Source organism: Saccopteryx leptura, chromosome 9 (assembly GCF_036850995.1).
Source record: "Saccopteryx leptura isolate mSacLep1 chromosome 9, mSacLep1_pri_phased_curated, whole genome shotgun sequence".
Classification (NCBI taxonomy): Eukaryota; Metazoa; Chordata; class Mammalia; order Chiroptera; family Emballonuridae; genus Saccopteryx; species Saccopteryx leptura.
The window spans coordinates 19,026,672-19,047,173 of NC_089511.1; the positions used below are offsets into that span (position 1 = coordinate 19,026,672).

At 47.4% G+C, this 20,502-nt stretch overlaps 1 protein-coding gene across 1 annotated transcript in view; it reads left to right on the forward strand.

The window, feature by feature from the left end:
* The window catches only part of CDH3 (cadherin 3), a 61,375-nt gene that overhangs the window by 26,712 nt on the left and 14,161 nt on the right, over positions 1–20,502 (forward strand). The window contains exons 3-9 of the mRNA XM_066350113.1: positions 14,014–14,099; positions 15,599–15,724; positions 15,939–16,094; positions 16,192–16,336; positions 18,233–18,408; positions 19,040–19,168; positions 19,949–20,134. Of these exons, the coding sequence (XP_066206210.1) occupies positions 14,014–14,099; positions 15,599–15,724; positions 15,939–16,094; positions 16,192–16,336; positions 18,233–18,408; positions 19,040–19,168; positions 19,949–20,134 (1,004 nt within the window). The remainder of the gene's footprint in view (positions 1–14,013; positions 14,100–15,598; positions 15,725–15,938; positions 16,095–16,191; positions 16,337–18,232; positions 18,409–19,039; positions 19,169–19,948; positions 20,135–20,502) is intronic.

Consider the following 20,502-nt stretch of genomic DNA (forward strand, 5'->3'; position numbering starts at 1 on the left):
CCTGGTCAGGCTAGTTTTAAATACTTACTTGTGCTTTTAAAAACATAACACATCCTTAGCCCTGGCCGGTTGGCTCAGTGGTAGAGCGTCGGCCTGGCGTGCAGAAGTCCCGGGTTCGATTCCCGGCCAGGGCACACAGGAGAAGCGCCCGTCTGCTTCTCCACCCCTCCCCCTCTCCTTCCTCTCTGTCTCTCTCTTCCCCTCCGGCAGCGAGGCTCCATTGGAGCAAAGATGGCCCGGACTCTAGGGATGGCTCCTTGGCCTCTGCCCCAGGCGCTAGAGTGGCTCTGGTCGCAACAGAGCGACGCCCCAGAGGGGCAGAGCATCGCCCCCTGGTGGGCAGAGCGTCGCCCCCTGGTGGGCGTGCCGGGTTGATCCTGGTGGGGCGCATGCGGGAGTCTGTCTGTCTCTCCCCATTTCCAGCTTCGGAAAAATACAAAACAAACAAACAAACAAAACCATAACACATCTTGTTTGGTCCTAATTAGAGCCTGGGTACGTGTGTTTCTATTTTAGAGACTGGTAATTAATAAGGGCTTTTATTTGTTGAGTGCTTATTCTTACACAGCTTAGATATGAAGTGACTTGTTCAAGGCTGCAGTGCCAGCCAATGTGCAGCACATTTACCCAACAGACCCTTAATTGCCATCCCATATATCCCAGGTTGATCACTAGAATCTCTATTCTGGTATAGTCCTTAAAGGGAGGAATCAGTGAGCCAGACAACACACCTCATGCTGAGCTTGGCGTTTGTCTGTGCTTCAGGCTCCCAGAGTGCTGTGGAATGTAGCCCAGCTTGGGCTTCTTTCTGGGGACTTTAAGGGAGGACCTAGCTCCCAAAGGGATGGAGGAATCTTGGTGATGTAGGTTTTTTTTTTTTTTTTTTTTTTTACAGAGGCAGAGATAGACAGGGACAGACGGACAGGAACGGAGAGAGATGAGAAGCATCAATCATCAGTTTCTCATTGCGCGTTGCGACTTCTTAGTTGTTCATTGATTGCTTTCTCACATGTGCCTTGACCGTGGGCCTTCAGCAGACCGAGTAACCCCCTGCTGGAGCCAGCGACCTTGGGTCTAAGCTGGTGAGCTCTTTGCTCAAGCCAGATGAGCCCGCGCTCAAGCTGGCGACCTCGGGGTCTCAAACCTGGGTCCTTCCGCATCCCAGTCCGACGCTTTATCCACTGCGCCACCACCTGGTCAGGCAGTGATGTAGTTTTTTCCAAAGACTTTTCTGCAGCTAGGCAGACTGGCTTTCTCAATAACAGGGGTTAACCATGTAACTTCTAGTGGGGCAGGTGGGCAGGGAGAGATCACATCTCTTTTTTTTTTTTTTTTGGAAAAGATAAAAAAAAATTTTTTTTATAAATAAATTTTTATTTTAATGGGGTGACATCAATAAATCAGGGTACATATATTCAAAGAAAACATGTCCAGGTTATCTTGTCATTCAATTCTGTTGCACACCCATCACTCAAAGAGAGATTGTCCTCCGTCACCTTCTATCTAGTTTTCTTTGTGCCCCTCCCCCTCTCCCTCCTTCCCTCTCCCCGCCCCCCTTAACCACCACACTCTTGTCCATGTCTCTTAGTCATGTTTTTATGTCCCACCAATGTATGGAATCCTGCAGTTCTTGTTTTTTTCTGATTTACTTATTTCACTCCGTATAGTGTTATCAAGATCCCATCATTTTGTTGTAAGTGATCCGATGTCATCATTTCTTATGGCTGAATAGTATACCATGGTGTATATGTGCCACATCTTCTTTATCTAGTCTTCTTTTTTTTTTTTTTTACAGTGATTAAAGCCTTTAAGCAAACTCTTGGCCAATACAGCTAGAATCCATAAAAGAGTAGTGTCCTTAACATGTTCACCAAGTCCAAGTTGGCCCCAACACCATGCCAAATCCCTGAAAAATGCAACCCAACCCCAGTTCAGTCTGTTAGGAGCTGTCACAAGGAACAGGAGTCCAGGAAAAGTCCACATCCAGGAAAAGTCCGCATGGCACTGGAATTGTTGTCACAATTCTATACTTTGCAGCTCACGTCCAAGTCCCAATGACCGCTGCTTCTAGCTGGTAATGATTCAGGTAGACTGGAACACATCTCATTTTGATTGCAAATCAAGTAAATGTTTACTACGGAAAAACTGGAAAATAAGCAAAATGGAGGTCACCACCCATAGAGGACGTTTGTCTTTTCAAATGAACATTTTCAATAGATCTTTCAGGTTCATTTACCTAACCAAGTCCTCGTTGAGGGTGTCTGATGTGAGGGGGTGGATTCGAGTCTTGTTTTTGCTGCTTTGCAGCTCGCCCTCCAGCCCCGCTTCCTGACAGTCCAGCTTCATCTTCTATTTCAGTGGGTCTGAGAGGGGCTCCAGGTAGAGGTCCTCCAACACCCTGTCCGCCCTGTCTGCGAGAAGATCCAGTTTTAGGGTGAAGAGTGCATCATTGGGGCCATCTGCCAGGGGTAGGTAGCGGCATTCTTCCAGGGTCATGCTGTCATCCAGCAGCTGGTCATCTTCGTAAAGCCACGGCTGTGCCGGCGGCCACTGGAGAATGCCTCTCACCAAGCACTTCTGCTCCAGCACAGTGCTTGATTCCTTGATGTTTTCGATGATGGTGATTTTGTGGTGACGAATTATCATGAACAGTTCCATGGCAATGGGTTGGCTTACTTAACTGCTCTTGGCTTTTGAGAAGAAGAGTCTGGCTTCTAGCAGGGTGCCAAGGGGCTCTGGGGGGTAGGGTAAGTGGAGCTGCCTTGAGCAATTTATCTCCAGGCATGCCTCTGGGTATCTCCTGTGTCTGTCAGACAAATAGCCTCTACTCCCTTGGCTCCCAGCATGCCTTGCAGTGTTTTCCCATTGGCCACCTTCTTCTGGCCCTCTCCCTGAGGACCAGCTTGGGGTGTTTTTTTTTTTGCCAGGTAGCTTATTGGTTCTGGGGAGAGCTAGTCTGCTCTTCTGGTGCCAAGGCTCAGTGAATGCCCTATCCTCTCATCTAACTGCCTCTCTGTTTTAGAAGAATAAAGTATACTTTATATTTGTTAGGCACAAACTATAAACTATAAATGGCTGTTTAGTTACACCACCCCTCCCCGCAGAGCACTGTTTTTCCTTGATAGGTCTTTTTAATTTTGTATTTTTCTGAAGCTGGAAACAGGGAGAGATAGTCAGACAGACTCCCGCATACACCCTACCGGGATCCACCCTGTACGCCCACCAGGGGCGATGCTCTGTCCCTCCGGGGCGTCGCTCTGTCGCGACCAGAGCCACTCGAGCGCCTGGGGCAGAGGCCAAGGAGCCATCCCCAGCGCCCGGGCCATCTTTGCTCCAATGGAGCCTTGGCTGCGGGAGGGGAAGAGAGAGACAGAGAGGAAGGAGAGGGGGAGGTGGAGAAGCAAATGGGCGCTTCTCCTATGTGCCCTGGCTGGGAATCGAACCCGGGTCCCCCGCACGCCAGGCTGACGCTCTACCGCTGAGCCAACCGGCCAGGGCCCTTTTTAATTTTTTTAGAGTGAGAAGCATGAACTTGTAGTTGCTACACTTTAGTTGTGCATTGATTGCTTCTCAGATGTGCCTTGACCAGGGGTTGGACCTTGGGTCATGACCTTTTGGGATTATGTCCACAATCTTATGCTCAATCTGGTGAGCCCCCACGACCTCAGCATTCTGGGTCCATGCTGTATCCATGGCACCACCACAGGTCAGGCGAAGCTTTTTTTCTTTTTTAAATACACTGTTTAAGCAACAGCCACAAACATCCTTGCAGTTACAGTTTTGTCACATCTGGAGTGATTTCCTGGCACAATTCCTGGATTAAAGGGCTTGTTTAAGGCTCAGTTATCAGAAGGATTGTGCCGATTTACATTCCCAAATTTTCCCAAGTATTTCACGACACTTGTTATTTTCATTTGTACTTCTTAGTAAGTGAACCTTTTTTCTATATGTTGGAAAATGCCAGGATCTTTTTTCAAGGCAATTCCACATACTTTCCCCCTTGCACCTTCTTATCTGAATCCTGAACAGAAGGTTGTGATAGCTCTCAGGACAAGTTTGTTTGCTTGATGAGCTAGATAAATGTCCCTAGATCAAGCTAGATAGAGACTTCTTTGACAGCCTCTCTCCCATCCACCGCAAGCTGCTCTTTGTCCAACACTTTCAAACACTCTTCTCTTCCAGTCAACATGCCCAACGGTCAGCAGGGAAACTGGGCGAGATTGATCACTTGAAGGACTTTTGTCCTCAGAGAGATGGGTGGTTGTATTTTGCCAAAATATCCGGGAGCAGATGGATGTTGGGCTGTATAATGCCTCCATGTACGGCTGAGATGGCAAGCTCCCGAGCTTCAAGGGTGTTCCCTTGAGAGTTTGGAGGTGTCTAAGCGATCCTGATCTAAAAGCAAGCCTGGAGTGAGTTCTCAGCCCAGTATCCATCAGTTCTTATCAGTCTATTTATAAATATAAATTTCTTCTTACGGCAGCTCTAGTAACCCAGGGACTTGACTCTTCTTGCCCAAGTTTTATTACCGTGGCGCCAGTTCAGCATGTGAGGCCAGGCTTGGCAGGATGGTCTTTAGACAGGAGCTTTGAGCACAGGCCAGGGTCTCCTGGTTCCATTGGATGTCTTTCTATCTAGTGCAGATACACAGGGCTCTGGGTTTTGTTTGTTTTTCAAGAGAGAGAGAGAAAGAGAGATTGATTTGTTGTTGTGATTATTTATGCATTCATTGGTTGATTTTTTTTTTTTTTTAAGATTTTATTTATTGATTTTAGAGAGGAGAGAGAGAAAGGGGTGGGGAGAGCGGTAAGCATCAACTTACGGTTGCTTCCCGTATGTACTTTGACCAAACAAGCCCAGGGTTTTGAACAGGCAGTCTCAGAATTCCAGGTTGATGCTTTACACCAGGGATCTCAAAACGCAACTCAGCATGTGGGCCGCAGAGCAAGATCACAGCCGTTCGGCGGGCTGCACTAGGTCTACAAAAGGCAACTATTATGCAACACTTTTCTCACTGCAGTTGAAAACAAAAAAAAAAATCAGTACAACAAGCACAATCGTACATGCAGTTTACTCAGCGTCACAAAACGACCAGAAACTGTAGTTCGCATCACAACTGCTGTTAACTAAGCTAATATCTAGCTAGGATGCTAGAGAAATGAAAAATACAAGTAGGCCCCTAGGCTTACTTAATTTTATCCAAAATATTTTGAACTTCGTGGATTAGTCTGCGGGCCGCACAAAATTGTTCGGCGGGCCGTGAGTTTGAGACCCCTGCTTTACACCATCACAGGTCAGCCATTAGTTGATTCTTGCATGTGCCTTGACTGAGGATTGTACCTGCCTCCTTATCAGGATAGCTTATCAGGATGGCACTCTAACCAACTGAACTACCCAGTCAGAGCTAGAGCTCTGGTTTGTTGTTTTTTTAATTAATTTCTCTAGAAGCAACCTCAGGTTATTAACTCCCTTCCCCAAGCAGTCTTGCAATTGTGGCTCAGTGCCGAAAGCTATCAGTTTATGTTGGTAGTTAGACCTTCCCGTCAGGTTCATTGACCTTGTGACTCAGGATCTCTATGGGAGAAACTGGATGCGGAGCAGTCAATGACGTTAAGGTCCCAAGAGGGTGTGGAAGTAAGAGTTACGCTTAGGTCTCTGTTTTCCAGCCTTAAGATCTAAACTGTTGCCCCATGTGCTCATCAGTGCTCACCAGCTTGCCCCTGAAAGAGTTTGACGCAAGCCCATTTATGCCTTCGTGACTTGGCCAAGGTTTGTGGCCTTGTGGAGCTAGGCTGCAGTCGAGAACAGGAAATCAGCTTACTTCATTAGCTGTTAGAAGGTGGGGATAGTGGGGGATGAGTGATTATGAGACGTGGTTTCAGATCAAGTTCATTTTGAAACCGGTGGTACAAGCCAGTGGTTCCAGGAAGCACACGGAAGGAAGTTGTAATGATTTTGCCCCAGGGCTGACCGTTTACCAGTCTCTGTGTGACTCACGGCTTGCAGAGAAAACTGCTCATATTCTTACAGTTGCCTCAGCAAGCTACTGTGGGCAGGGCAGCTTTCAGTGAGATCTCCATCCTGTCTCCCCCAGTGAACCGCAGAGCACCCCTTCAAAATAGTCCCCTACAAATGCAGACTCCGCCAGCTCCGTTCTGTGTTCTTTGGTCCTGTGTATGTATGTCCTCCCTTTGGTGCGCATCCCTCAGGGAAAGCATTTGTCTATAGCTAAGCCCTTTCACCCGCTTTGAGGGACGGTTTTTCTATGAGGTAGAGGCAGGCCCAGACTTGGAGTCAGAAGCTAGGTTAATTATGAGTAGGCTAAAGATACTTTTTATTAAAGGCTTACTCTGGGCTAGACATAGTGCTCAGTGCTGTGTGAACATTATCCCAATGAGCTTATGAGATAGGTATTATTATTCCCATTTTCCAGAGGAAGGCACTGCTTTTATATGTTCATACAATGTGGATTTGAACCCAAATCTTTCAGTAGCCAAATCCCATGTTCTTCATCACTTCCCTGCCTTTAGGATTTGAAATCTGGTCCTGCTGCTTCTTGGTTGTGGGGCCTCATGTACTTACCTATGTGCAGCTGCTTCCTGAGGCGCCTCAACCCCAGGCAGCCTCTATTTCCAGAGTTGTCAGAGAGGGGTGGGGTGGGTGGGTAATACCCACCTTACAGGTTATTTTTTGATGATCTAAATAGGAAAACACTTAGCTGGGTGTCTCAGGCTTTTGAAGCTTGTTCCTGCCTGCCTGACATGTACCCCCTTGTTGTATTCTCTGTCCAGCTGAATGTGGGTTAGTGCTGATAGAGTTAGGCCCTCTGGTGCAACTGGAGTGTGCAGCCTGAGTGGGAGGCATGTTCCCTTGGAGTACATCACTGATGGCTTCTTGATCGCTGGCACTGTCCCTTCTGAGAATAGATGGACAGCCCGGAGACTGTGCTACAAATATTTGGAACTGTAGAATATGGAAATGTGCTGGCAACCTGTAGTGAAGTGTGTTCACATTCCTGGAGGGCGGATTTTATAGATAGCAGGAAGAGGGTTTCTGGGTCCCTGGAAGCTTTTAGACTTGGGGGGGGTTAAGCCTTCTGAGTGATAAGGGAGTCAACCCACTAGCCTCCTGCTGTAGGGGAGGATTGGAGAGCTCACTGAGAGTCTTTCATTAAGGGAAATTGCTGAGAGACTTATCTGGCCAGCCCTCTGCTAGCTAAAGACCTTCCCTTAAGAAGGAGGCTGTTTTAAGAACGGAAAAAGTGAGGTTGACTAGGCGGTGGTGCAGTGGATAGAACATCAGACTGGAACGTGGAGGACCCAGGTTCAAAACCCTGGGGTCATGGGCTTGAGTGTGGGCTCATCCAGCTTGAGCCCAAAGATTGCTGGCTTGAGCAAGGGGTCACTTGGTCTGCTGTAACCCCCCAGTCAAGGAACATAAGAGAATGCAATCACTGAACAACTAAGGTGCTGCAGTGAAGAATTGATGCTTCTCATCTCTCTCCCTTCCTGTCTGTCTGTCCCTATCTGTCCCTCTCTCTCTGACTGTGTCTCTGTCAAAAAAAAAAAAAGAATGGAAAAAGTGATTGTTACGTGAGTGGTTCAAAATTCAGAAGGCCAGTGGTGGCACAGTGGATAGAGTGTCAACCTGGAATGCTGAGGTTGCTGGTTCAAGGCCCTGGCCAGTTTGCTCAGTGGTAGAGCGTCAGCCTGGCGTGCAGGAGTCCCAGGTTCAATTCCTGGCCAGGGCACACAGGAGAAGCGCCCATCTGCTTCTCCACCCCTCCCCCTCTCCTTCCTCTCTTTCTCTCTCTTCCCCTCCTGCAGCCAAGACTCCATTGGAGCAAAGTTGACCCGGGCGCTGAGGATGGCTCTATGGCCTTTGCCTCAGGCACTAGAATGTCTCTGGTTGCAACAGAGCATCGCCCCCTGGTGGGCATGCTGGGTGGATCCCGGTCGGGCGCATGCAGGAGTCTGACTGCCTCCCCGTTTCCAACTTCAAAAAAATACGAAAAAAAAGGAACATATAACAAAACAAGCAATGAATAACTAAAGTGAAGCAACTATGAGTTCATACTTCTTGCCATCCCCCTCTCCTCTGTCTGTAAAGTCAATAAATAAAATCTTTTTAAAAAAGAATTCAGAAGAGTATACACTAAAATGTCTCATTCCTGCCTGACCAATGGTGGCACAGTGGATAGAGTGTTGACCCAGAACTCCAAGGTAACTGGTTCAAAACTGTAGGTCACCTGTTCCAGCTCAGAGTTACCAACACAAGCCTGAGTTTGCTGGCTTGACTCCAAGGTTACTGGCACAAGCTCGAGATTACTGGCTTGAGACCAGGGTTGCTGGCCTGACCTAGGTGGCTGGTTTGATCCCCGGTAAAGGCATATAAGAGAAGCAATCAATGCACAAGTAAGTTGATGCTTCTGTCTCTCTTTCTCCTTTATTTTCCCTCTCTCTCTCCTTTCCCCTCTTTTAAACATTGATTTAAAAGAAGGAAAAAAAAAGAATTAGATCTCTGCTAAAGTTTACATTTGTTCTCATTTAATCCTTACAACAACCCTGTAAGAGAGGTACTATTATTATCCCCAAGTCTTGTGCTTTTCTTCAAATATCACAGTGCCTCACGGTGCAGCTAAAAATCAGTTTCTGCTATTTCAATAGCTAGAGAAAGGATAACAGGTAAGGGGAGGTGGGGAGGAGTAAATAAAACAAATGCTTGGCCCTAGCCAGGTAACTCAGTTGATTGGAGCAACATTCTATACACCACTGTTGCAGTTCGACCCCTGATCAGGGCACATACAGGAATCAACCAATGAATTGCATGAATTGGTGGAACCAGAAGTCAGTGTTTCTCTCTCTCTCTTCCCCCCCTCATCCTACCCTCTTCCTCTCTCTCTCTAAAATCAATAAATAAAACTCTGGGATATGTAAGAAAGATGATCTAACCATTGCAGTTAAGAGAATTACTCAGGCCTGACCAGGCGATGGCGCAGTGGATAGAACATCAGACTGGGATGTGGAAAGACCCAGGTTTGAGACCCCGAGGTCTCCAGTTTGAGCGCGAGTTCATCTGGTTTGAGCAAAAGCTCACCAGCTTGGGCCCAAGGTCACAGGCTTGAGCAAGGGTTTACTCAGTCTGCTGAAGGCCCGCGGTCAAGGCACATATGAGAAAGCAATCAGTGAATAACTAAGGTGTCGCAACGAAAAACTGATGATTGATGCTTCTCATCTCCCTCTGTTCCTGTCTGTTTGTCCCTATCTATACCTCTCTCTGTCTCTGTAAAAAAAAAAAAGAAAAGAAAGAAAGAAAGAAAATTACTCAGGCTGTGGACAGTCTGGGTACCACTTCTAGCCCTTCCATTTCCAAGCTGTGTAACTATAGTGTTTAATTTGTTTGACTTCTCAGTTTCTCAGTCTAGAAAATGGGCATTAAAATCAACTTCATAGAGTGCTTTATGAAGAGTAAATAAGCGGGTTATATTAGTTTGCTAGGGTTGTCATAATGTAGCAAGGAATGAGGAGCTTAAACAAAAACAAAATATTTATTCACAATCTGGAAGCCAGAAGTCCAAGATGACAGTGTCAGCAGGATTGGTTTCCTTTGAGGCCTGTCTCTAGATTGTAAACGGCTTTTTTTCCCCCCTGTGTCTTTACATAGTCTTTCCTCTGTAACTGCCAGTGTCCAAATTTCCTCCTCTTATAAGGACACTGATCATACTGGATTAGGGCCCACCCTAATGACCTCATTTTGACTTAATCACCTTAAGAGATTCATGTTGAGAGAAAACGTGAACATTTAAAAAAAAAGAAGGAAGTAAATTTCTGATCACCTTAATCATTAGGAAGGTGGACTGCCACCTTCCAGTCTTTTTTTTTTTTTTTTGTATTTTTCTGAAGTTGGAAACGGGGAGGCAGACAGACTCCCACATGTGCCCGACCAGGATCCACCTGGCATGCCCACCAGGGGGCGATGCTCTGCCCATCTGGAGTGTCACTCTATTGCAACCAGAACCATTCTAGCGCCTGAGGCAGAGGCCATGGAGCCATCCTCAGCGCCTGGGCCAACTTTGCTCCAATGGAGCCTTGGCTGCGGGAGGGGAAGAGAGAGAAAGAGAGGAAGGAGAGGGGGAGGGGTGGAGAAGCAGATGGGTACTTCTCCTGTGTGCCCTGGCCGGGAATCGAACCCGGGACTCCTGCACGCCAGGCCGACGCTCTACCACTGAGCCAACTGGCCAGGGCAGTCTTTTTTATCTGTGCCTAATTACATATAGTATCTGTGCAGTTCTACATTCTGTTTACTTTGTTTTACTTCACAGCATAAAACCTTCCCTAGATAATTTTCAGACTACTATAAATATCATTTTGCATAGCTGGGTTAATAATCCTTGGAGTTAGTACCTCATAGATTATTTAACTCTTGCCCTATGTTAAGATGATTTAACCTTTGCCACACGTCATTGCTGGTCCTTTTAGCCCTAATGCAAAGCAGGATTTTCCAGATGAGACTACAGAGCTATCTATGTGTTGGAGGTAGGGACAGGGTCTCCCTGGGGACCTGTGCCCCTGGGACCTTCTAGAGCCAAATCAGGCCTGGATCCCTCTTTGCTTTCTTCCCACTGGCCCAGCATGTCACAACCATAACTCCTCAGTGGGAGTGTTGTCAAGGAGGCAGGGCTGGTTTCTAAGCAATCTTCTCTTTCTTGTGGGTACATTCCAGCTTTCCCACAAAGGATCCTCCCTCTGTGCCTGAACTTGTGAGCTCTAGGGAGTGGAAGGCAGCTCTGAATGCTTTTAAGTCCTCCTTTACCCACTTCCATTCACTAATCCCCTCCCCACATTATAGCCAATGCGTTAGCTTTCTTCACCTAGGCTAGTTTTGCCTTTTTTTGGACTTCACATCAATGGAATCATGCTTTTATCCTCTGTTGAATCTGGCTTCTATGTTCTAGGCAGCCATATGTTTGTAAGATCCATCCATGTTGTCAAATGTCCTTGTAGCTGATTTATTTCATTATGTGACTATACCATGATGTTTCTCTCCAGTCTACCTTGGTGGACATTTGGGCTGTTCCCAGTTTTTTGTTTTTGTTTTTGACAGAGATAGAGAGAAAGTCAGAGAGAGGGATAGTTAGGGACAAACAGACAGGAAGGGAGAGAGATGGGAAGCATCAATTATTCATTGTAGCTCCTTAGTTGTTCAGTGTTTGCTTTTTCATATGTGCCTTGACCAGGGGCTACAGCAGAGAGAGTAACCTGTTGCTCAAACCAGCGACCTTGGGCTCAATCCAGTGACCTTGGACTTCAAGCCAGTGACCTTTAGGCTTAAGCCAGCGACTCCTCACTCAAGTTGGTGACCTTGGGGTTTCAAACCTGGGTCCTTCATGTTCCAGTCCAATGCTCTGTCCACTGCTCCACCGCCTGGTCAAGCTGGGCAGTTCCCAGTTTTTAACTCTTATTTTTTTAATTTTTATTTATTTTTTCTTTTTTTTTTTTTTTTTTTTTTTTGTATTTTTCTGAAGCTGGAAACGGGGAGAGACAGTCAGACAGACTCCTGCATGCGCCCGACCGGGATCCACCTGGCACGCCCACCAGGGGTGACCTGGCCATCTTTGCTCCAATGGAGCCTCGGCTGTGGGAGGGGAAGAGAGAGACAGAAAGGAAGGAGGGGGGGTGGAGAAGCAAATGGGCGCTTCTCCTATGTGCCCTGGCCAGGAATCGAACCCCGGGTCCCCCGCACGCCAGGCCGACGCTCTACCGCTGAGCCAACCGGCCAGGGCCTATTTATTCATTTTTTAGAGAGGAGAGAGAGAGAAGGGGGGAGGAGCAGGAAGCATCAACTCCCATATGTGCCTTGACCAGGCAGGCCCAGGGTTTCGAACCGGCAACCTCAGCATTTCCAGGTTGATGCTTTATCCACTGCGCCACCACAGGTCGTTTTTAACTATTATAAATAGTGCTACTATTAACATTATAATACATGTTTTTTGGTCAATTTTTATTTTATTTATTTTTTATTTATTTTTTTAGCAAGACAGAAAGAGAGGGGTGGGCGACACAGACAGGAATAGACAAACAGGAAAGGAGAGAGACAAGAAGCATCAACTCACTCTTGCGGCACCTTAGATGTCCATTGATTGCTTCTCATATGTGCGGGGGTGAGGGGGACTCAAGTTGAGCCAGTGACCCTTGGCTTAAGCCAGTGACCATGAAATCATGTTGATGATCCTACACTCAAGCTGGTTAACCTGATGCGCTCAAGCCTGCATCCTTGGAATTTCAAAGCTGGGACCTTAGCATCTCAGGTCAATGCTCTAGGCCCTGGCCAGTTGACTCAGCGGAAGAGCGTTGGCCTGGTGTGTGGGGGACCCGGGTTCGATTCCCGGCCAGGGCACATAGGAGAAGCGCCCATTTGCTTCTCCAACCCCCCCCCCCCTCCTTCCTCTCTGTCTCTCTCTTCCCTCCCACAGCCAAGGCTCCATTAGAGCAAAGATGGCCCGGGCGCTGGGGATGGCTCCTTGGCCTCTGCCCCAGGCGCTAGAGTGGCTCTGGTCGCGTCAGAGCATCACCCCTGGTGGGCGTGCCGGGTGGAACCCGGTCGGGCGCCTGCGGGAGTCTGCCTGACTGTCTCTCCCCGTTTCCAGCTTCAGAAAAATACAAAAAAAAAAAATGCTCTATCCACTACGCCACCACCAATCAGGCTGTTATTCTTTCTTTTTTGTGTGTGTGTGACAGAGACAAAGTCAGAGAGAGGGACATATAGGGACAGACAGACAGGAAGGGAGAGAGATGAGAAACATCAAGTCTTTATTGTGGCATCTTAGTTGTTCATTTATTGCTTTCTCATATGTGCCTTGGCCGGGGGGCTACAGCAGACTGAGTGACCTTTTGCTTAAGCCAGTGACCTTGGACTCAAGTTGGGAAGCCTTGCTCAAACCAGATGAGCCTGCGCTCAAGCTGGCGACCTTGGGGTCTCGAACCTGGGTCCTCTGCGTCCCAGCCTGATGCTCTATCCACTGCGCCACTGCCTGGTCTGGCAGCTGTTATCCTTTCTTATACTAAGGAAGGATTTTTTAAAGAACATTATCATCATCATGAGATTGAAGAATAATTTTTCAAAAAGGACAGTTGGAGGACTCCACCCTGACAGTGCCATGGCACAGCACTGTCCCCGTGGTCTTGGTTGTGCTGCAGCCTAGTAAAACGATGCATGCTGGCATCTGGCCAGCACAAAGGGACCCACTGGGGCAGAGCGTGGTGCTGATGGGCCCAGGTGTAGCGTGTAGCCTTTGGCAGGTTCCCTGATTTCATGGTTTGACCACAAAGAAGGGTGAGTAAGAAGATTGCTTATGAGTACTCTTCAGTGACTGCTTTGGGGTCAGGCTGACCTGGCTTCTGAACCTCAGTTTTCCCATCTTTGAAAAGGGACTGACACCTACTTTACTAGGGTAGTTTTAAGGCTGAAATGGGCTTAGTCTCTGGCTTGATGAGTGGTAGTTATTGGCTCAGAATGCTTGTTTAAAAGGTGGCCAAGCAGAAGGGATTCAGAAGTGTGACAAGCTGAAACAACAGAGGTTGTCCAGAGTAACTTGTATGAGTAGTAGTGTAGCAGGATGCACATTGCATGTATGTAGACGTGTGGCTTTGGAAATATTGAAAGTCTTCTGCCTCCAGCTGTGACCTTGGGTCACTCCTACATCTCATGAGGCCGATGGAAACTAATGTCACTCAACATCTATGATCTTGGTTTTCTGGCCTCGTGAACAAAGAAAGGGGTTTGGCCCACCAACTGACCACAAAGTGGTCCTTCCTTTAGAGACTAAACTTGGAAGCCCCACCTGAAACTCCTATTTGTTCACACTGCCGCTCAGAGGAAGTAAGCCTAGTCTCCTTTGGCAGTAGCCTGGAGCAGTCCTTGATCCAGTCAGGGGCTGTTGTCAGTTCTTGTTTCCCTGAGGGTAACTTCCAGAAGCCCTTCCTTCCTAATACTTTCTTTCTCCCTTTCCCACAGAAGTTTTCTTAGGCTGCCCTGGGCAAGAGTTGTCGCTACTTAGCATTGATGACGACTTCACTGTACAGAATGACAGAACAGTCCAGGTAAAACACTATGTTCACTTGCAGGATGGAAGAAAGTTGTTCTTCATGCATGCGCAGATTGCCATTGTGAGCTACCCGTTCCTTTCAGAGGAAGCAGTGTAGTGCTTGCAGCTGCCGGGTAGGGGCGGCAGAGAGCTGCCTTGTGAGTAATGGTCCAATGAATACTCTTGTCCCTTGGATTCTCTCTACCACCTCCCTTACTAGCAACCATAGGATCTTGTCAATGATCCCACGCTCAAGCCAGTGAGCCCATACTCAAGCCGGTGACTGCGTGGTTTTGTAGACCCTGGGACCTCATTGTCCCAGGTTAGTGCTCTATACACTGCGCCACCAGTGGTCAGACTCTTAATTTTTTGAATTGCTAATATGTACATGGTTAAAACAATTTTTTAAAAGTTATACAATCAATAACCTCCCCTTGTTCTCTCCCATCTACTTAATGCCCTCTCCACCCCTCCAAGAGAAGACACAGATTACCACTGCTACTGGTTTCTTTCCTTTCGGAATTTATTTATGTATGTTATCTCTTTAGTTATATTTTATGTGTTATATATTTTTTATATTTACAGACATAAAAGTAGACCCTTTTGCCTGACCAGGCAGTGGCACAGCGTATAGAATGTCGGACTGGGATGTGGAGTACCCAGGTTCGAGACCCTGAGGTTGCCAGCTTGAGCGCGGGCTCATCTGGTTTGAGCAAAGCTCACCAGCTTGGACCCGAGGTCGTTGGCTTGAGCAAGGGGTCACTCGGTCTGCTGTAGCCCCACGGTCAAGGCACATATGAGAAAGCAATCAATGAACAACTAAGGTGTTGCAACGAAAAACTGATGATTGATGCTTCTCATCTGTCTCTGTTCCTGACTCTCTGTCCCTATCTATCTCTCTCTGACTCTCTCACTGTCTCTGTAAAAAAAAAAAAAAAAAAAAAAAAAGTAGACTCTCTTACCTCCTCTTATGTAAAAGCTAATGTACTATTCACCTTCTTTTTGCACTTAAATATAAATATATATAGGTACACTGCCTAGCCACTTCCCACAGATAATCACCATTACTAGTTTCTTCTGCATTCCCCCAGACTTTATGTATAAGAAAATATGGTCTTATTTTTCTAATTTTTTACACAAAAGATGAAACCGTAGCTGATATCCATTAAGATTAAGCACTATGTGTTTGTTGAATAAAATGCTTGACTGTATGAAGCTGATCTGTACCTTGTTCTTTGCATTCAGCCCTGCATAACAAAGTCTCTCCGTGTCAGCACATAGAGAGCGTGTTCCTATTCCTCATGTTCAGAGCTTCATAGTGATCTCTAACTGGATGTACTGTAGAATATTTAATTGGTCCTCCTCTGTAAGTGAATGCTTAGATTATTCCAAGTTTTCTTCTGCTATGGACCCATCTAGGTCTCTCTCCTCATCCTTTGCTCCTGTAGGTGAGAGGATGTGAGGTGTATTCCAGCTGTTTGCATGTCTAGGTTGAGAGTTTTTCTCTCTTTACAGGAAAGGGAGGCCCTGAAGAGCTCCTCATCTAAACGTATCTTACGAAGACGCAAGAGAGAGTGGGTGGTCCCACCGATATCTGTCTCTGAGAATGGCAAGGGCCCCTTCCCTCAGAAGCTGAATCAGGTATGAGCGTGCCCTTTCCCTGGGAGTCATTCTTCCATGCTGAGCACTGGGCCTCCAGAGGAAATCCTCTGTCATGCGAGCGGTTTCTGATAAGGCAGTGCCTCTCCACCCCTGGCCATGGAGGGTTCTTTGCAGTAATCATGAGATGTTGATCACGTTTATCAGCTGCTTTTTAAATTTTTATTTATTTTATTTTATTTTTTTTTGCTTTCAGCTCAAATCTAGTAAGGACAGAGGCACCAAGATTTTCTACAGCATCACAGGGCCTGGGGCAGACAGTCCCCCTGAAGGTGTCTTTACCATAGAGAAGGAAACAGGCTGGTTGTTACTCAATAAGCCACTGGACCGGGAAACAATTGCCAAGTATGAGGCAAGTCACTCTTAGCATCCAATGAGAAGCACGGCCCCAGGGCCTGGTGGGAAGGCTAGCCCAAAGCCAGGCTGACCCCAGACTTGTGTCCCCACAGCTCTTCGGCCATGCTGTGTCAGAGAATGGTGCTTCAGTGGAAGAGCCCATGAATATCTCCATCATTGTGACAGACCAGAATGACCACAAGCCCAAGTTCACCCAGGATATCTTCAGAGGGAGCGTGTTGGAGGGGGTAGTACCTGGTAAGAGGATCGGGAAGGGACAGCTATAGAGATCTGCTGGGCCCAGGCCTGGTTTTCAGACCCTTTTAGGCTGGAAGAACCTTCCACACCTGACACCTTGACAGTGCAATGGGTCACCTGGGATCTTTAAAAATCCAGAATGCCTTCCTCCATCCCTGAGTAAGAATGATTCTGGAGTAGAGCTCTGGAATCTGTATGTTTGAGAATTTCGCAGAAGCCTCAGATGATCAGCCAGGTTCCAGAACCACTAGGTTCGGAGCTGTAAAGACCTAAATATGAATCTTGATTTTGGCTCTTTACCTGCTGTGACCTTGGCAAGTTCTTGACCTCTGAGTCTCAATCCTCACATCTGAAAACGGCAGTAGTGTCAACCTTAAAGAATTGTGAAGATTAGAAATAACACACATAACCTGGCCTGTGGTGGCACAGTGGATAGAGCGTCGACCTGGAACACTGAGGTGTAGCAGGTTCAAAACCCTGGGCTTGCCCCGTCAAGGCACATAAGACAAACATCCAACGAACAACTAAAGTGAAGCAGCAATGAGTTTATACTTCTTGTTCCCCACCCCTTCTCCCCTCTCTGTGAACTCAATAAATAAAATCTTTAAAAAGAGAAGGAAAGAAAGAAGAGGGAGGGGGGGAGAGGGAGGGAGAGGAAAGAAAAGGAAAAAAAGAAGAAAGAGAAAGAAAGAACACGTGTCCCTTATGTGGTTCTATAGCGAGTGAGCACTGCAGGAAAGCAGCAGAGGCCAGGCAGTTTGGGAACATGGTTTATGCTGTGCAGAAGATAAATTCCCAGGGCTGGAGAAGAGGGTGGGAGAGGCCAGCAGGAAACTAGGAAAACAGGTACATACTAATGCTCTCAAAGACAAATGCTGCTGGGAAGGGCACTTCTTCCTCTCTGAGTTGTGGGCAGTACCTACAGAAAAGTGTGAATTGGTTAGACTGCCAATAACAGAAATTCCAAAAGAAAAAGAGTACCTTAAACAAGATGGAAGCTTTTTCTTTCTCTTTCTTTCTTCCTTCCTTCCTTCCTTCCTTCCTTCCTTCCTTCCTTCCTTCCTTCCTTCCTTCCTTCCTTCCTTCCTTCCTTCCTTCCTTCCTTCCTTCTTTCCTTCCTTTCTTTCTTTCTTTCTTTCTTTCTTTCTTTCTTTCTTTCTTTCTTTCTTTCTTTCTTTCTTTCTTTCTTTCTTTCTTTCTCTTTCTCTCTTTCTCTCTTTCTCTCTCTTTCTCTCTCTCTCTCTCTCTCTTTCCTTCCTTCCTTCCTTCCTTCCTTCCTTCCTTCCTTCCTTCCTTCCTTCCTTCCTTCCTTCCTTCCTTCCTTCCTTCCTTCCTTCCTTCCTTCCTTCCTTCCTTCCTTCCTTCCTTTCTTATATTCAGGAAGCCGTGAGGTGGTCAGTTCAGGCTGGAATGGTCTTTTCAGGTGTTGGAGACCTAGACTCCTTATCTTGTTGCTCTGCTGTTTTGGCATGGTTCCCAAGATTACCTCACGGTGGCTGCTGGAGCTTCAGCCATTATATGATATGTAGGGAGAGAGGAAGGGTAGGAACAATAAGCACCATACTCAGAAAAACACTACCCCCAAAGTTGTATATCCCATTTGTCAGAATTTAGTGTCAGGGGCATAGCTAGTTGCAAGAAAGGATGGGAAATAGTCTTTGTTCCAAGTGAGCTGGTGCCCAGCCTAACACGATTATGAGGACTATGTCTCTAAGAAAGAAGGGAGAAAAGAAGAAAGGGAGAATGGAAAATGGGCAGCAATTAGCAATCTCTCACAAAGTGGATTATGGGTCCAATGCGCTAAGCAGGATGGAGTCACTTACAGTTCAGAAATGGGCAAGGCTGGAATTGGAGCTTGGGAGGGAAGGGGGCTCACTCATCCCTTCTCCCCTCCAGGCACTTCTGTGATGCAGGTGACAGCCACAGATGAGGACGATGCCGTCACCACTTACAATGGGGTGGTTGCTTATTCCATTCATAGCCAAGAGCCAAAGGACCCTCATGACCTCATGTTCACCATTCACCGGAGCACCGGCACCATCAGCGTCGTCTCCAGCGGCCTGGACAGGGAGGTGGGTGGCCTTTAGGAAATGTGCTGCCTACCCAGGCTTGCCTAGCTTAGGGCCTGACACTCAAGAGCAGAAGCCTCTGTCCCTGCCCCCAAAGCCCAGGGTAGAGCAGTAGGGACCCAAGTCAGCTGGCAGTGACTGCTGCTGTGTTCCTATGTTGGCGTCCCCCAGCTCCCCTGGGCCAATGGCATGCTGCCAAACAATCTTGTTAAGACTGAGGAGGCAGCTATAAAATGCAGCCGTTTGATATTTTCTGTAGGTTTTCTCATTTCCTCTCGGAACGGCTCACTTAGCATGCACATGGCCCAGATTTGTCCCTTGTGTGCCACAAAGTAGAATTAGCTCCATGGATATTGGAGTTGCCTCCTGTTCCCTAATTAATACATTTGACCAAATCCCTGCTCCAAGCTCCCATTCTGCTTCTGCCCAGGCTTCAGCCCCTGACAGGCCCAGGAATGTTGTTTGGATGGGCAGTTTCCTTCCTCTTCCACCCTTTGCTTCTGTTCTTTTGGGCTGTGGGTGAGCAGTGGGTGGAGGGGTCAAGAGAACACTGTGGAAGGGAGAAATATCCCTCCCTTGCACATGTTCCCAAGGCTGTACTCTCAGCGGCCTTCCACTCGCCTCTTCTCCCCAGAAAGTCCCTGAGTACACACTGACTGTCCAGGCTACCGACATGGACGGGGATGGCTCTACCACCACGGCGGTGGCCATAGTGGAAATCCTCGATGCCAATGACAATGCTCCCATGTTTGATCCCCTGAAGGTAATGCCCCTTCCTTCCTTTCTAATGAAACTCTAGAGCCATTGCTTCAAGTTCCAGTCCCACCACTGACTAGCTGTGTGACCTTAGGCAAATTACCTAACCCCTCTGTGTGCCCCATTTCCTAATCTGTGAGGTAGGAATAATGTAACACAATCCCTGGAATATAATAAGTGCTTGATTATGAAAACCTTTGGTGATAAGAAACTCATTTACCTCATACTCATACCTGCCCACCCAGTGAAGGGTTGTATACTTCAGTGACAGAAGTCAGAGCCAGTCAAGATGACCTAACCCTCTTCTATCTTGAGACAACTCTGGCCGCTGAACAGTATTTGAGGCAGATTAAAATTTGTTCTGAGCAGCTGATTTCCCAGTTTTGCCAACTTCCCTAAAAGTTCTGGTCAGTCCCCCTGAGCAGTCAGGCACCGATTCCTTCTTACAACCTTCCTTATACCTTTTTGTTGGCAGCTAAATAGGTGGTTACACATGGTGGGGTTTGGGCACCCAGACCAGTGAGATTCCTGGAGCATCAGGTCCCTGGGTGTAGGGAAAGCAGGTCCAAGATGGCTGTGGTCTGTCCCAGCAGCCGTGAGGCTGACGCTGGGGACATTCTGCATCTGTGTGTGCCCTGAAACCCTGGTGAGTGGGGTGGTCCCTGAAAAGGTAAAGAGGCATGAGGCTGTCTTAGAGTGGAATGGAGGATTCACGGCCAGAGAAGAATGGAACAGTCTCTCCGTGGTAGTCTCTGTTCTGACTGTGCTGTGCTTCCCACACTGACAGTACGAGGCCCGTGTACCTGAGAATGCAGTGGGCCTTGAGGTACAGAGGCTGACGGTGACTGATCTGGACGTCCCCAACTCACCGGCATGGCATGCCACCTACCGCATCTTAGAAGGTGACGATGGGGACCATTTTACCATCACCACCCACCCTGAGAGCAACCAGGGTATCCTGACAACCAGGAAGGTGAGTCAGTTAGGGCTTTGGACAAGAGCCACACCTGGGACAGTCGGGTCTGCAGCCTCTAGGACAAGGAGGTAGCGCCTGCCCTGGGACATATACTTGGACCATTCTCCAGAGTGGCTTCTGACGCTTTTTCACCCCTTTTGTGTTGCGAATTCCTTTTTTCATACTAAATCTTAACCAGGGACCCAATTCATCAAACAGAAGAGTCACAAATCTAACTGAAGCAATTAGTAGAGCCCTTCCTTTCAGTTCTGTGTCCATAGGTTGCCCTCAGTCTTGTCATACAGAAGGTCTCTGTTTTATTGGGATTCTTGCTAATTTTGCATTTAATCCATATATAGGCGATTGGGTAGTAAAATATTCTAAAT